The 14576-nt window shown below is 41.9% G+C and overlaps 1 protein-coding gene across 3 annotated transcripts in view; it reads right to left on the reverse strand.

The window, feature by feature from the left end:
- The window catches only part of RIN2 (Ras and Rab interactor 2), a 159066-nt gene that overhangs the window by 85176 nt on the left and 59314 nt on the right, over positions 1-14576 (reverse strand). For 2 of the 3 annotated variants that reach the window (XM_059720253.1, XM_059720254.1), the window contains exon 2: positions 7743-7835. In XM_059720253.1, coding sequence (XP_059576236.1) covers positions 7743-7799 — 57 coding nt within the window. In that variant the 5' untranslated portion in view covers positions 7800-7835. Of the gene's footprint in view, positions 1-7742; positions 7836-9202; positions 9293-14576 lie in introns of those variants that run through there. The other variant, XM_006265897.3, reaches the window with a different exon arrangement.

Raw genomic sequence — 14576 nt, forward strand, 5'->3', positions numbered from 1 at the left:
GCAACAAAATGCCTCAGCAAACATTTAATTTCAGGATTGAAAAATATAAATAGGGCAGTGGCTCAGATCCAGAATCAACATGGTTTGAAATGCATTAAGAGTTCAGGAAAGGAACCACAGAGAAGAAGGATGACCTAAGGGTGCGAGTGCTTACCTGAAACTTGGGAGATACCACTCCAATTCTTTGCCCTGCAAGTCTTATTCTGTGGGCAAATCATTTAGCCCCTTGGTAAACTAGGGATAGTGCTGTTGTATTTACTTGAATACAAAACAAATTTTTCCCCCCCCAACTGGCATGGGAAAAAAAAGCCCCTCATTTTATAACCTCATATAAGAAAATCTCATTTAATTCACTATCATTAAATTGCTGCTGAAAGCAGCATGTGGTCAGCAATGGAAACCAACTATGAAGCTGATTGAATGCAACCAACGCTGAGCATGACTATAAAACACATTGCCCACATTAGGCAAACTTGTTAATAGGAACCTACCACAAGAATAGGTTAGGGAAGCCCATATGAATAAGACATACAGTAGTGCTTCTTAAGTGTAGTCCCCTTCACTACCGCCTCTTTTTCAAGCCATGGTGAGCTATGACATTGCATATAATTCACCCAGGGCATATCTACACAAGATGCTACGCTGCTATAGCGACAAGCTACAACAACATAGCTCATCGCTATGATGACATAGCATCAGTGGGCATGACCTGTGACACCACCGCTACTGTGTAGTAGGGTCGGAAACAACCCATGTGGCACTGGGAGTACCGGCTTTAGCCAGTACTCAATGACTGTGCAGTAACAACTGTGCAGTCAGTCCCACATGTAGACGTGGCCCCAGAATCCCTCTGCTGCCCCATCTCCCAGCCTGGTGCATATGATTAGTGTAGTCTATCCTCCATGAGGTGATGCTGGATCAGGTTGCCTTGAGCCTCATCTGCAATAAATTACTGGAGCATCCCAGGACTTATGACAAGAACAACTGGATCCAGTCATAAGTGGGGGCTAATAAGCACATGGATCTTTTGTGGGGGGTAGCTGATGTACACACACAGACATGGAGCAGTGCTGAGCTGTAGGGTCACCCTGGCTTGAAATGCCGTTGACTCTTCTGGAGCCCAGCCCAATGAACTATGTGGTAAATCATGAGCCTTTGGCTTTGGATTAATATCATGCATAAAAAAAAAGCTTGTATTCAGTGGCAGATACAAATTTATTGGGGCCCTGGGCACATACCCAGCTCTGCTCCCTGATCCCCATCCTCCCCTCCCCCCCACCACAGCCAGAGTGGAGCCCAGTGGAGTGAGGGTGGATGCAGGCTCAGGACCCTCTGCCCTGCTACCTTTGCCCTGGGGGCCCTGCACCAGTTGTACATCCCCTGTCCGCCCAGCAGCGGGGGGGCACAACTTGCCACCTCCACTGCTACTGGGTAGGCAGGGGGCGCACAGCTGGCATGGGGCTCCCAAGGAGAAAGGCAGCAGAGCAGAGAGCCCCAAGTCTACAGTAAGCAGCCCACATCCACCCTGCACACAAATCTGGGGGGCCACATGCTCCCCCATGACTCCCGTAGGGGATGCCCCCCCTTTGCCTTGTGCCCCCTGGATGAGCTGCCCATGGCTCTGTCCCGCTCCCCTCCCCAGCCCTGGATCCTATGCACTGCCCTGGCTGAGCAGCATCCCCAGCCCCACTCTCTCCCTCAGCATGGGGGCCTCCATCTTCTCTCCCCCACACCCTTTCCTCTCTATATACTTACCTGCAGGGAGTTGCTCTCCATGCTACCCAGCTGTATTCCTCACCACATGAATGCGTGTGGCTGCTCAAGGAAACCCAGGTGTGTAGCTGTCTCCCAATGGAACCCAGGTGTCTGGGGGCCCTTGGGCCTGGGCCCCGAGCCTGAATCTGCCTCTGTACTACAGATAAGCAAATGTCAAACTGCTGCTCAAAAGTGTGTTTATAGAGTACCTGTGCTAAAACTTGCAGCAGTTTACAAAAAAAAAAAAAAAAAAAAGGTAACATGCATTAATTCTAGATAAACTAAATGCATGGGAACTATATGCAAATTGCTACAGCCATGTTTAATTTTAAGGTTATTCTTTTCAAATTTGCTCCTCACTTCTTTGTGCTCAAGGAAAACAGGGTCTGATAGTAAGGAGAATGGGAAGGGGCTACCAGGGGAAAAAGTTGCAAAGAAGCAGAGAGCAAAGGGCTACTTGAATCCCCCCCCCCGCAGATTTACTTTCCCTGCTGTAGCAATAGGAGGAGGACAAATTCAAGGCAAGCCTCCAATAATTAGTTTCTAAACACATAACATAACACATTTATAATTTTTCCATATATAGAATGTAACTATTGGGGGGTTATCTTATAATCAGGGTCATCTTCTATTTAAGGAAATACAGTACTATTTCCTTGCCTTTATGGGGATGGCAGAATGAACATGGTAAGAAATGTACGGTAATAAAATTGTATGCAGTGGGCCCTATTTCCAGCACCACAGGAAAAATGTCAACAAGATAAAGACTGCCATTCATTCTTACTTGTTTTTTTCTAGTCAAAGTTGAGAATGGCAAGATACTCCAGACCAAGTTAGGTGTATTTGAGAACTGGACAGTAGGATAGTAGATTGACGCATAATGTAAGAGCTTAAGAATTCAGCTCAACTGGGGTATAAAGCTGTTGAAATGTACAGAACTAGACTTTTCCCTCCAGCTTTTCTGAAAATAACTTCTAAGTATTTCTGATAAGATTAGATACTTTCACTACCAACTCAAAGAAAGTTAATTAGCCATGTTAGGCGTGTGATTGTTCACTTGAAAGGAAAAGACTGCTGAAGGTCATGAAGTAAAGATAACGTCTTCGTGTATACAAAGCTGAATAATAATCAGTGTGCGCCACAAAAACATAGAAGCTGAACCTCTTCCTAGATGACCCTGGTTTATTTTTAATTTCCTGAGGCTTGAGTAAGTTACCAGTTCTCTACTTCCAGAAGGGGACTTGAATGGAAGCCTCCAGTTGGGGTTTTTGAACCAAAGCTATATAGACACACATTTTTATCTACATAAAATGAAAATGGTTGGGATTTTCAAGAGAGTTTGAGGTAGCCATATTCCACTAACATTCAGAAATAGTTGGGCATTTAGCCCCCTTAGAATATTTTTAGAATCTCAGTGGTAGTTAGCTATGTTAGCCTGAACTCAGGCAGAAGGCAGGGTAGATTTGCACCTTACAGACTAAGTCAATCAGAAATATATATGCTTTTGTAAGCAACAGCTTGCTTCAGAGTCTGAGAAGGCACGCTTCTAAGCACTGTTCAAAATATCCTTTATTACTTTGTTTCTACCATATGCTTTCCATGTTTCACAGCTGCTGCCCATCCTCCCCCAGGTATGAAGAAAAAAGTTCTCTCTCCAACTTATTGAGCCCCAAATGTCAAAGTTAAGAACTTGTTCAAAGTAGAAACAAGTTGGGTATGCTCCCCATCAATGATTCAGCAACACCAGAGCTAGTAACAGTGCAAATGCCAGTGTAAACAACATCAGGTTATCACTGGGCACATCTATACATGCAAATGCTGTGGGGTTTACTCCACAGTAAATTACTCTAGAGCAGGGGTGGGCAATTATTTTGGCTGGAGACCTGTTTAATGAGTTTTGGTGAGCTGTGGAGGGCCGCAAGGGTAGTCCTGTACTTTGACAAGTGCCCTGCCCCCTGGTTGCCATCTTGGAGCCAGAAGTCCCAGCCCCTTACCCCCGACCTTTGCCACCAGAAGTTCCTCCCCTTGCCCTGGAAGTACTCGGGGAGGGGGATGCCATCTTGAAACTGGAAAAAAACCCAAATCATATACTAAAAAAAATAATCAAATATCTACTATTACTTTTTTTTTTTTAATATTTTTGCCCTGATTCATGTGTGTTTGCATAGTGTATCTATAGGCGATTGTATAATAGCTCAAAATATAGTCTTACTCTTGTATACTGTGGGGGGGTAAAGGGGTGTATGTGGGAGGTGTGGTTAGGATGTGGGAGGTGTGGTTAGAGACTCTGTGTGTGAATACTTTAGTGAAAACTAAATGACTACTTTACCTCAATTTTCTGTAAGAACAATGATGTTGACAATGGGGATGGCTGCAACAGAGAACATTTAGGTTGGAGATTAGGAAGAACTTTTCAACCATGAGAGTGATCAAACATTGGAACAGGTTACCTAGAGAAATTGTGCTATCTCCCTCTTTGGAAGTTTTCAAGAACATGTTGGAGTGACACTTGGCTGGAATGGTTTAGTTAGGAATGATCCTGCCTTGAGCAGGGGGCTGGACTAAGTGCCCTTGTGACATCCCTTAGAACCCTACTTTGCTATGATCCTATGGTTGATGCGAGTTAGGGCATTAAAGTGGAAATGGTACTAGAAGGCAGTGGAAGCAAACTTAAGGACCTAATGCATTCAAGTTGTGCAGACTATCCAATCTCTATCCCAGTATTCTGAAAGAACCAGACATGAAATTGTAGGTCTAGTTTTCAATAAATTATAAAGAACTTTGCCAGACTAATCTGCAAGTTTCTGTGATAAGATCATTGATTTTCTAGACAAAGGAAATGTGATAGCTTTCAGCTATCTAGACTTCAATAAAGCCTTTGATATAGTGCTCTATGAGGCAGTAATGCTGGAGAAGAAGGGGGTTATCAGAAGGACTGTAAGGTGGGTAAGGAGCTAACTCAAGGGAAACCAGCTACTAGTCATGAGAGCTCATCATTTGAAAATGACTGAGAAGGAAGAAGAGAAGCCTGCGAGTACACCAGATGAACACAGATAAGGATGAACTGCTGATGTGCTGAAGCTATGAGAAATGCACATACAACCATTGGATGTATCACCAGAGATATTTCCACTGGACTCAAAGTAATAGTTCCATTATACAAGACACATCTAGATTACTGCCCATATCTCTGGAAACCCCATCCAAGAAAAAATAATTGAAAGTGCAGCAGATGCAAAGAAGGGCTGCTACAATGACTGAGGGAATGGACAGCTTATCATATGAGAGATGACTAGAAAAGCTTGACTGCTTATAAAGACACCTGGATAATTTTATAAAAAGGACTGTATGACATGGCATGTGCACTAGCAGGCTACTAGACTCAGTGATTCAGGAGGTCTCTTTCAGTCCTACAGTTTTATGGGAGCACTGATGCTTGTGTGCATGTGACCAGTTACAGGTGTGGTATGGGGACCAAGTAGGGGGCAGCACATCAAATATCACTCCTCTTGAAAAAGCCTTAGGGTATAGTTTTCCAACATGCAGATCCTGGCGGCGAGAGGCTTTTTGTGGGAAGGATGAAGGGTTAGAAGGATGCAGCAGCTGTGAAATGTATGGAATGCAACTTATTGGGAAGATGGATGGATGTTCAGAACAACAGAAGGAGAGAGGCGAGCAGAGAAGACTCAGCAGGATGGCAGCTGTTAGTCATCCATGAAGTCTTGGCTATTTATTTGTGTAAATTACATTGTTAGGAGAAGAAAATCATTACCATGATTTCTGATACAAGCTGGGAAAACTGTGAAATATCAATCCTCTCAAGCATTAACAAGATAAATCTACAGCAGTATGTCAGCATACTGAGACAGAAATAAATTTAGCACTAACAAGCACCCATAATATTTCAGTCACTACTTACAGTTAATCTCTACTGAGAAAATGTGCAATTCCTACCTGACTGCTACTAACAGCATAAACTGCAGTGTAGAGTGGACAAAGATATTTATTTCATGTTTAAATCTACTCCCTGACCAATCTGTATGACAGCTTACGCTACTGGTAGCACCAGTACTGAAAAACGTAGACAAGCCAATAAATAAGACTCACTTGATAAATAAGATACTTGACGCAGTTCATCTGGGTTCTCCCAATCCTAGCCTGCTGGAGTTCAACTCACTAATAGCCATACTCTACATTTACCCAATGGTAGTGAACCTTTATTAGGGCAAATAATGTACCTCCATGAAACAGTACAGAAAAGGTGCATCTTCACTGCAGTGTTAACTCAAGTGTTTCCCCAAGCCCTCCCCCCCAAATATACAGATATAAAACTCACTCATTCAAATTTGGTGCTACTTTCAAACCAACCAAGCCAGCCCATCTGACATTATGGGCTAAAAGCAAGTAAGGCTTTCATTTGGGCTGGTAAACCTATCCCTCTTGCAGTGAAGGTGCAGGTTCATCAATTAAATGATTAATTAATTAAACACACTCTCCCCCATCTATCCAGAAGACCAAAAACTCCTCCTGTGATTGACTAAAGGAGAACTGCAAGCTTGATCTCTGCAGCACAAAGTATCAAGCAAGTCCTAGCAACACATTGCAGTCCCCCCAGAAGTCCTAGCAACACACGAGTGAATTCAGCACCCCTGGGAAAGCAGCAATCCTGGCTACGTTGCTTTCACACCATGCTAGGGAGCGCCACAGTGAAGCAAGGAGTGCCTGCTCCCTTCATTCTAAACCAGAAACTGATATAATGTAGCTGCCCTTCAGAGAGCAGAAAGACTGCACCCCAAAGAGCACCCCCAAGACAAAAAGTGTCTTAACACAACACTGTGGCTGGAAAGAGCCTAACATTACATCAGTTTCAAGGTTCAGCTGTACCCAAGAAGGAGAAAAGGTAGGTCAGAAAACTCAGTAACTTAATCCTTAACACATTCCCCAGAGGGCAATGGAGATGACACTTTGGCATCTAAAAGCAAAAATCAGACAGTATTGACAGGTCTACTCTGAGTTATTTGCATTACCTTTTCTTATAAACACAATAACTCACTACTTTTAACTTGGAGTTGGGATTTTCAAAACTGCCTACTGGTTAGCTTCTCATGCCTAAAAATTTATATATAGATTATAATTATACATTTATATATTTATTTCTCATGCCAAAACATTTATATATACATGCCTAAACGTGTGTGTGTGCACACACGCACATACATGCACATGTGTAGAAGGTATAGTTTTAAATACCTATTTGAAGTGGAAAAACAACATTTTTGTGCTCAGGTAACTGAGAAACAATTGAAAAGATTTTCTACAAGTTTTCATAAAATAAATTAAACTAAACATGGCAAGTTTAAACTCAAAAAGAGATTTTTTTTCCAGAAAACTAAACAAAGAAAACTCTTGATTTGAAAAGGAAGAGTCATAAAACTGTTTTGTAATTTTAACTGCAATAATCCTACTATACAAACTATAATAATGTGGTGACTGTGTATAATGTGTTCATATTGTCACAACCAGCTGCAGAGAAAACCACATATCTACTTTTACACTGAATGCACCATTCCATAAAGCATGTACACACACACACACACACACACACACACACACACACACACACACACACACCAGAAAGAAAATGACAGGACTTTAAGAATACCTCTGATAAAACTTGTAAATTGGTAAGCACTTAACTGTGTCTCATTTTACATCACAAGCTATTCATCATAATCTGCAATATCAGTTTCACATAAAGCCACGTGCTTGATGTTTGTTTTGGTCTGTTAACTTACAAAACCCCTGAACTGCTGAAGTACTGAAGATAGTACACTTGAAGGTTATCCTCAGGCAAGTTCTCTCAGAGCAGCTTTTTAGTTAGAGAATGAAGAGTCCCTCCACAGCTAGTAGGCAGGCTATCAGCTGCTTTACTTTTCAAATCTAATGCATCTTTCTAGTTATAGAAATAAATAAAATCTTCCTTTTACCTTAAAGAAACTTCCTCTTTTGTCTGGACAACAGGTTTCCATTGTCAAAGACGACATCTTCCTTAGCAAGACTCCACTGAATGTCTTGAACTCCTAAAAGTAGAGACATTGTTAATGGTTAGTCCAGTCTGTAGGAAATTCCTTTCTAAGCCACAGGAACAGTCACAACAACAGTTCTGCCAAGATCTTTTTTCCATCAACAACACAGTGCCATTTATTTCCCACCAAAGCCCTTACATATCCTTTTAGTCTATTATTTCCTATAAAGTGCACTGTTTCAAAAGACAGTACTACTAGGAGTTCTATTCCTCCCCTTTATGACTGATCCTGTAACGGACTGGATTTTAATGTGCTCATTAAAAAAGAATGCTAAAACATAATGATTGCTTTGTTTGTTTTCTTGACCTCAGCCTAAAGTACAAATAGAACAAATGTTAGATGTCACCACAATCCGCTCACAAAGATTACAGATTTAATACGGGTGATTAGGAAGAGGACAAAAATCACCGGCAAGGGAGAGAGAACAAGTTACCATAAATGTAAAAGGGGAAAAAAATTCTATTTGAAGTTAACAAAATAAACATGAACTCTTTTGACTCTGATGTTGAAGAAAAATACAGGGATCCAATTATAAAGAAATTCCATGTTCCACTGCAGAAAAGTAGAATAAAATGTGAGTCATTATCTGGAAAAATGAGATGTCTGCACAAACAGACCTACACCATATGATGAATCAATAAATACTATACCAGATGGGTGAATCTGTAAATATAGTTAAGCTGACAGGCCATTGTAACTCAGGTATGTACACAAACTGAACTAGGTGACGGCTGAACTTTAGAGCTCCTCCTTAGCCATATATCATGGTAAATTAGAATTTTTAATGGTGTTTTACTTGAATTTAATTAGCCCACTCATTTTTCCCTCCGAGTGAATACCTTGCAGTAGCTAAAATGTAATTGGGAGGTTCACCCACTTGTTGCACACTGCACATATTGGATGTACAATCTGTGCCATCCCACAAAAAAACTGGAAGTTTTCATTGGGATACAAATGTAAGTGAAAAAATATAGTGCCCTGAATAGCTTTAAAACCGAAAAGTTTACAGTGGCGCAGCTGCAGATTAAACCTGACTGAAAGTAGTAGCCAAGCCAAACATTTCTGAGAGAGCTGTTAAAAAAGGAGGGGAGGGAAAGCGAGTATTGCTTTCCTTTACTGGCAGTATTAGAAAGAGCTAGGAAAGGCAATAACTTTCCTCTGTTGTACCCAAGGAAAGCTGGCAACTGGAAGGGCTAAAGAGTAAATGAGCTGCAAAAGGATGATGGGTAAAAGCAGTATTTTCCTTTTCCTTTTAACATATAGCAGGAAGCTTGCAGTTCATCCACCCTAAACCTTTGCCCATTTCTAGAGCTAATCTGAACATAGCAGAACAACAGAGAAGGTTACATTTTTTCACTTACGGGTTCTGGCCAAAAGCAGAAGTACTAAGAAGCTCATGAGCAAGTCTGCTTTTCAAGAGGCTTCCAGTCAGAGTTTGCAGACTGCAGGATCTAGGACAGAAGTTCAATAAACCGATTTACCTAAATCAATTAAGTCTGATACAATATTCATTCACGTTTACCTTAAACAGGTTTTGGCTATTTTGAAAGCAGTTTACGTGTACTGAACTTCTTTTGTGTTACAGATTTGAACGGGTTTCTGATCACTTATACCAGTTTATGTATAATTTCCGTCCCTAGCCCAGAGGTTCAAGAAAGGATCTTGAATTCTTCAAGCTTAACCAGACAGAGCTCTACAGGTTTACTCAACAGATAGAAAATAGTGCTACCTTAAAATGATCAGTGCTATCTTAAGACAGTGAATTAAAGACAGCTGAAACAAACCTGACTTGTTTTGTTTACATTTTATTACGTAGAAGTTTGTAAGGCACTCTCTGCTTCCTCTCCAAATTTCATGTGGGTGATTCTGGTAAGGAAGAACATGGGTTCAGGAGTGATACCATATTGTTTCGCATACAACACATACCATTTTTCCAAAAAAAGATCTGCTGGAAATTGGGTTGTGCATTTTAAGTAAGGAAATATGGTAACAATAGCTTTTGCATCAGGAGCCTCTGCAGGGGGCAAGACAAAGTAACACATGCTACACAAGGCGGTAGCACAGTGAGTATGCAGGGCTCCATAGCTGCCAGCTGTGGACATTTTCTCTTTCCCTAGGCAGAGCCTCATGCTGCTAAAAGTTGCTGCTGACTCAGCAGAAGCCTTTGCCTTGGCACCCAGGCTTGGGTCCTCTGTATTTCCAAAGTGGAGATGAGCTCTAAGTGCCAAAGCAGAGCTCCCCCCTGAAGCAGCTGGTTAGGCCCTGAGCTGTCTCTGCAAATGCTGCCGGCTAAGACTGGGCCCTCAGCTGACTTTGCAGGCACTGCTGGCTGCCCACCTTGCTCAGCTGAAGAAGAGAAGAGAGGGTGGGCAGTCTGCCTCAGCCAGGAGCACCTGTGGTGTCCTGCAGCTAATGGGTTAACAGTTAGTGGCAAAGCACACACCATGTCGCACTAAGATCAGTGGTGGACTACAGGCACTGCACGTGGCCACTGAGGACGCTATCGCATGGCTCAGCAATTATGCACATGCTGAATGAATGAGTGGGTTAACAGAGCAGCCACACTGTTTTGCTCTTCCCCTACTGCAGCTGCTTGTTTTCCCTGGGTCCCCTGGGAAAATACTGTACTTACCAGTATTTTCAATGAAAGATTTCTGAAAGGCAGAATGCAGGAAGAAAAAACAAACACAAGGTGTCTATCTTATTTGTGGGGAGAGGAAAAGAGAGGGGCATACTGTATGTAAGAGAATATGGTACTTGGACAAATCATTTTTGTTTTTTTGTGGGACTCATTTCCCCATCTGTTAAATGGGAATAGGTGAGGGTGGGAATGGCAATTCTGTTTTGTGGAAATTAAGAGACTTCAAAATCTTTGTTCTGATTTAGAAGGAAAACAAAAACATCTCAAACTTATCTACAAAGCAGAAATAGAAAAAGAAAAAAAAATATTGATCAGAAGTTACACATTTTGTTTCAGTGCTATAGGAATGAAGTGTGGCTTGAGGAGGAGCCAAGAAGCATCAGGGCTTTCAGCTCCCTCTCAGCTTGCCAGGTGGGCTGCCAAGGATCTGGGAGCTTGGAAAGCTGGCCTCTCCAGCAGCCCATGGTCTTAGGTAGAATGCAAGGGGCTGGGCAGGCAAGCTGGCAGGAAATCAGGCAGATTTCCAATGGAAACTGGTACCTGGTCAAAACCAAACTATATCAACACAATGTTTTGATTTCAACTAACTGGCAAATTTCAATTGAAAAAAAGTTACATTGGAATGTTTTATGAATTACTACCCTAATACCCGTCTTCTACACTTCATCTGGTTTGTCTATTTAGACTTCAGGACAGTGTCTAAGTAGTATATCTACAATACATAGCACAGTGGAGCTTCTAGGCCAGTGGTTTCTTTCACATTTCTACATAAAAACTTCTATTCTCCAAAACAGATCAGATGAGCTGCACTAGTTGGTAGCTGTGCATCATACTGACTTTGGCAAACAGGTTTCAGTGGTTGACTGTGTCATATGCTGCTGAGAGGACTACAAACATTGAAGCTGTTATCACCCAAATCCACATTCTATATGCTGGGTGATGTTTAGTATTTGACCAGTACAGGACCTGCCTGGTCTAAATCCAGCTTGTTCTGGTGTTAGTTGTTTGATACGAGATGAAAGGCAACTGAGAATAAGGTTTTTGTAAAGCTAATAAAGAGGGCACAGAAGTAACATTGGCCTAAAGTTCTCTGGGCCACACATCCTTCCCTGGCTTTAACAGAGTATTACATGGGCTCATTGCCATAGTTTGGGTATTCTAAGGGTTGATAAGCAATTATTAAAAAGGTGTAATACCTATAACTTGGTTGCAGGATCAAAGTGCTTGATCTGTTCTTTGTATATGTCATTGAGTCCAATTACTTTGCCATTCTTCGGCTGACTTATTCCGGCATCAAGTTGATCCATTGTTGTATGGTGTGCTAAAATGATTTTTCTCCAGATCAATTTGCCATCTAATCTGTATTTTGAGCTGTTTGTTTGAAGCTTTACCATTAAGCAAAAGCTGGTGAGCTACATGGTTTGCTATGATGTTGTGGTATTACTGTATTTTCTTTAGGTAGTGACTCAGCTTGCAAATGGACAACCATACTTTCCTGCTAGTGTGGGTCATATCTATTCCTTCAATCAATTTTTTCCATTTCTGTCGCACTTCTTCTTGGAGCTTGCTAGTTAGGGCTGTCCTTGCCAAAATAGTGTTTTCTGAGAAAGTGTCTCTGAAACATTTGCTGATTTTTTTTGTATTGAGCTGCTAGTATGGGAGTAAGCCCTGGTATATACTTAGTTCTGCATCCTTGAGGTATATACCTTTTGGAGGTTTTGCACAGTGCATTCACAAAGAGGTCATAGTTATCTGAGATTGGTTCGATGAGACAAGGTATTTAGCAGAATTTGCAGATTTGCTGGAATCTGACCGGGGCCACGATGTGAACATTTCTGTTGTGGCCGTTATAGCAACTGGAAGACATTTTTACGTAGAACTGCATAAGAAACGATGCTGCTGGAGACAACAATGTAACGGCCTCCTACAGAGTAACGTGCTAACACAGAACCTTTCTAATATATATATACCAATGACCAACCCACACGGAGTAATACAAGGAGCTTCATATATGCTGATGATCTATGTGTGCACCATGTCGCAAGAAAAGGACTTTGCCACTATCGAGAACAGACTGACTTGTACTGAGCAACCTCTCAGATTACTACAATAAGAACCAGCTTTGCACCAATCCCACCAAGATACAGGTCACAGCTTTTGACCTACACCATAGAGAAGCCAAGTGGAAATCAAACATCACCTTGGATGGAAACCCACTGACTAATCACCTGAACCCTGTGTCCTTGGAGAAGACAAAAGGGAAAGTCAGTGCCCACAACAACATACTTCAAAAGTTGGTCACCTCAAAGTGCGGAATGAACCCAGCTACATTATGAACCACTTATTGTCTCGTGTTGCTTCACTGAAAAGTATGTATGTCCAGTATGAGAACAATCAGTTCATGCCAAGAAACTAGACCCAGTTCTAAATGACAGCTGTTATGAAATAACACCTAATGGCTAAAACCAATACCAAAGGATAGCTTGTACTTACTGATATCAGGAGAAAGGTAGAGAGCCAAAAATAAAGATCATGTCAGATGAAAAATCCCAGGCATCCACTGTATGGTCACAGAGAATTAACTAAATGGCTTAAAGCGCAAAAGAGTTTTGTGACCAGTGTTGCACCATTGGACATGACAGCTGACAGGGTGCAACTGAGGTTATGGAAGGAAACATTACACACAATCAGGTGCTCTGAAATGGACCTGGGACCCTCAAAGGACCTTCCCAAGGGGGCTGATCTAGCCTGGTCAACATGGCAATGCTTGAATTGCCTGCATACGCAAACTGGAAGATCAAAAATAAACATTATCAAATGGGGCTACTTTCATGACATGACTATATTGAGTGTGGTGATGTGCAGACTATGGAGCACCTGCTCATTTGCCAACTCCTCGGTGAGACCTGTATGAAGGAGGACCTTGCTGCAGCAATGGAAAGAGGCACTGCTTGTGCACAATTCTGGAACAACATCTAGTTTATGAAAAGGACACGAGAAGAAGGTAGTGGCCAGTGGTTCTCAAACCTTTCTTAGATTCAAAGCACCTGTTGTCAGACACAAGGCGCCCCTCCATAAATTGTGTGAACTGAATGGTACCTTACTTCAAAAATTAGTTTCTTACAGGGCTTACCTCCTTGCAGGGGAGCAGCAGCGGGGGAGGAGGAGCAGCTAGGCAGGAAGAGTCTGAGCCTGACCATATTTTCTTATCTCCTCACACCTTGTGCATCTCCTCATGCTTCCCGCAACACCCTTCGAAAGATCTCATGGCAGCCCAGGGTCCTCCAACACCCTGGTTGAGAATCACTGTTCTAGGCATTACCAGAGCACTAATAACGAAGCACAGATTCAAACCAAACATACTTAGAGGTTCAGAGGAAAAAGAAGCTCCAAGATTTTGATAAACCTTTGCTTCCATGCACAACTCAGGGGAGCTAAGTGGAAATTCTCAGCTCTCCCATACATCCTTCAAGCTCTGACTCCTAGTGCTCCAAAGCTTTGTGCAGGGTATCAGAAAAGAAACTTCTGATTACAAAGTCAGGTGCTTGTCTTCACTACCAAGTGAATAGGAGGTATAGTTCAAGTATTCCTGGTAAACTGCCTCCTATCCACATATAACAACTCATCACTTATAAGTGGCCATAATAATGTGAGGTGGCTTAGACAATTGGTGCACAGGGCACATCTTAAGTGAGCTTTCCCTAAAGCATCCCTACTCATCCTTGCAACAGTGCCTGAGACAGAAGGAACAAATAAGCACCAACATTGAAAAATGACTAAACACGGTGTCAAGAGTTTCAGCCAGCACTGAAGCCTATGAAGCTAAATGGATTTATAGCTTTGGAAGATGGGATCCAAAGTGGAAAGTCAACAAACCAAAATATGAAAAAGAAATATTCTATTTCCTCAAAAACTTCCTTCATTTACAATAATCTGAATGGGTTTCATCTAACAAGCATATATAAAGTGAAATTAAAATGGAAGTGTAATTTTTAACTCATTGCTGTCCCTTTAAAGGCAACACCACATTCACCTTCTTTGCAGCACCAGAAACTTCAGTAGAGTTACACTGACATTTATGAGCTATGTAATTT

Source organism: Alligator mississippiensis, chromosome 1, assembly GCF_030867095.1.
Source record: "Alligator mississippiensis isolate rAllMis1 chromosome 1, rAllMis1, whole genome shotgun sequence".
NCBI classification, from domain to species: domain Eukaryota; kingdom Metazoa; phylum Chordata; order Crocodylia; family Alligatoridae; genus Alligator; species Alligator mississippiensis.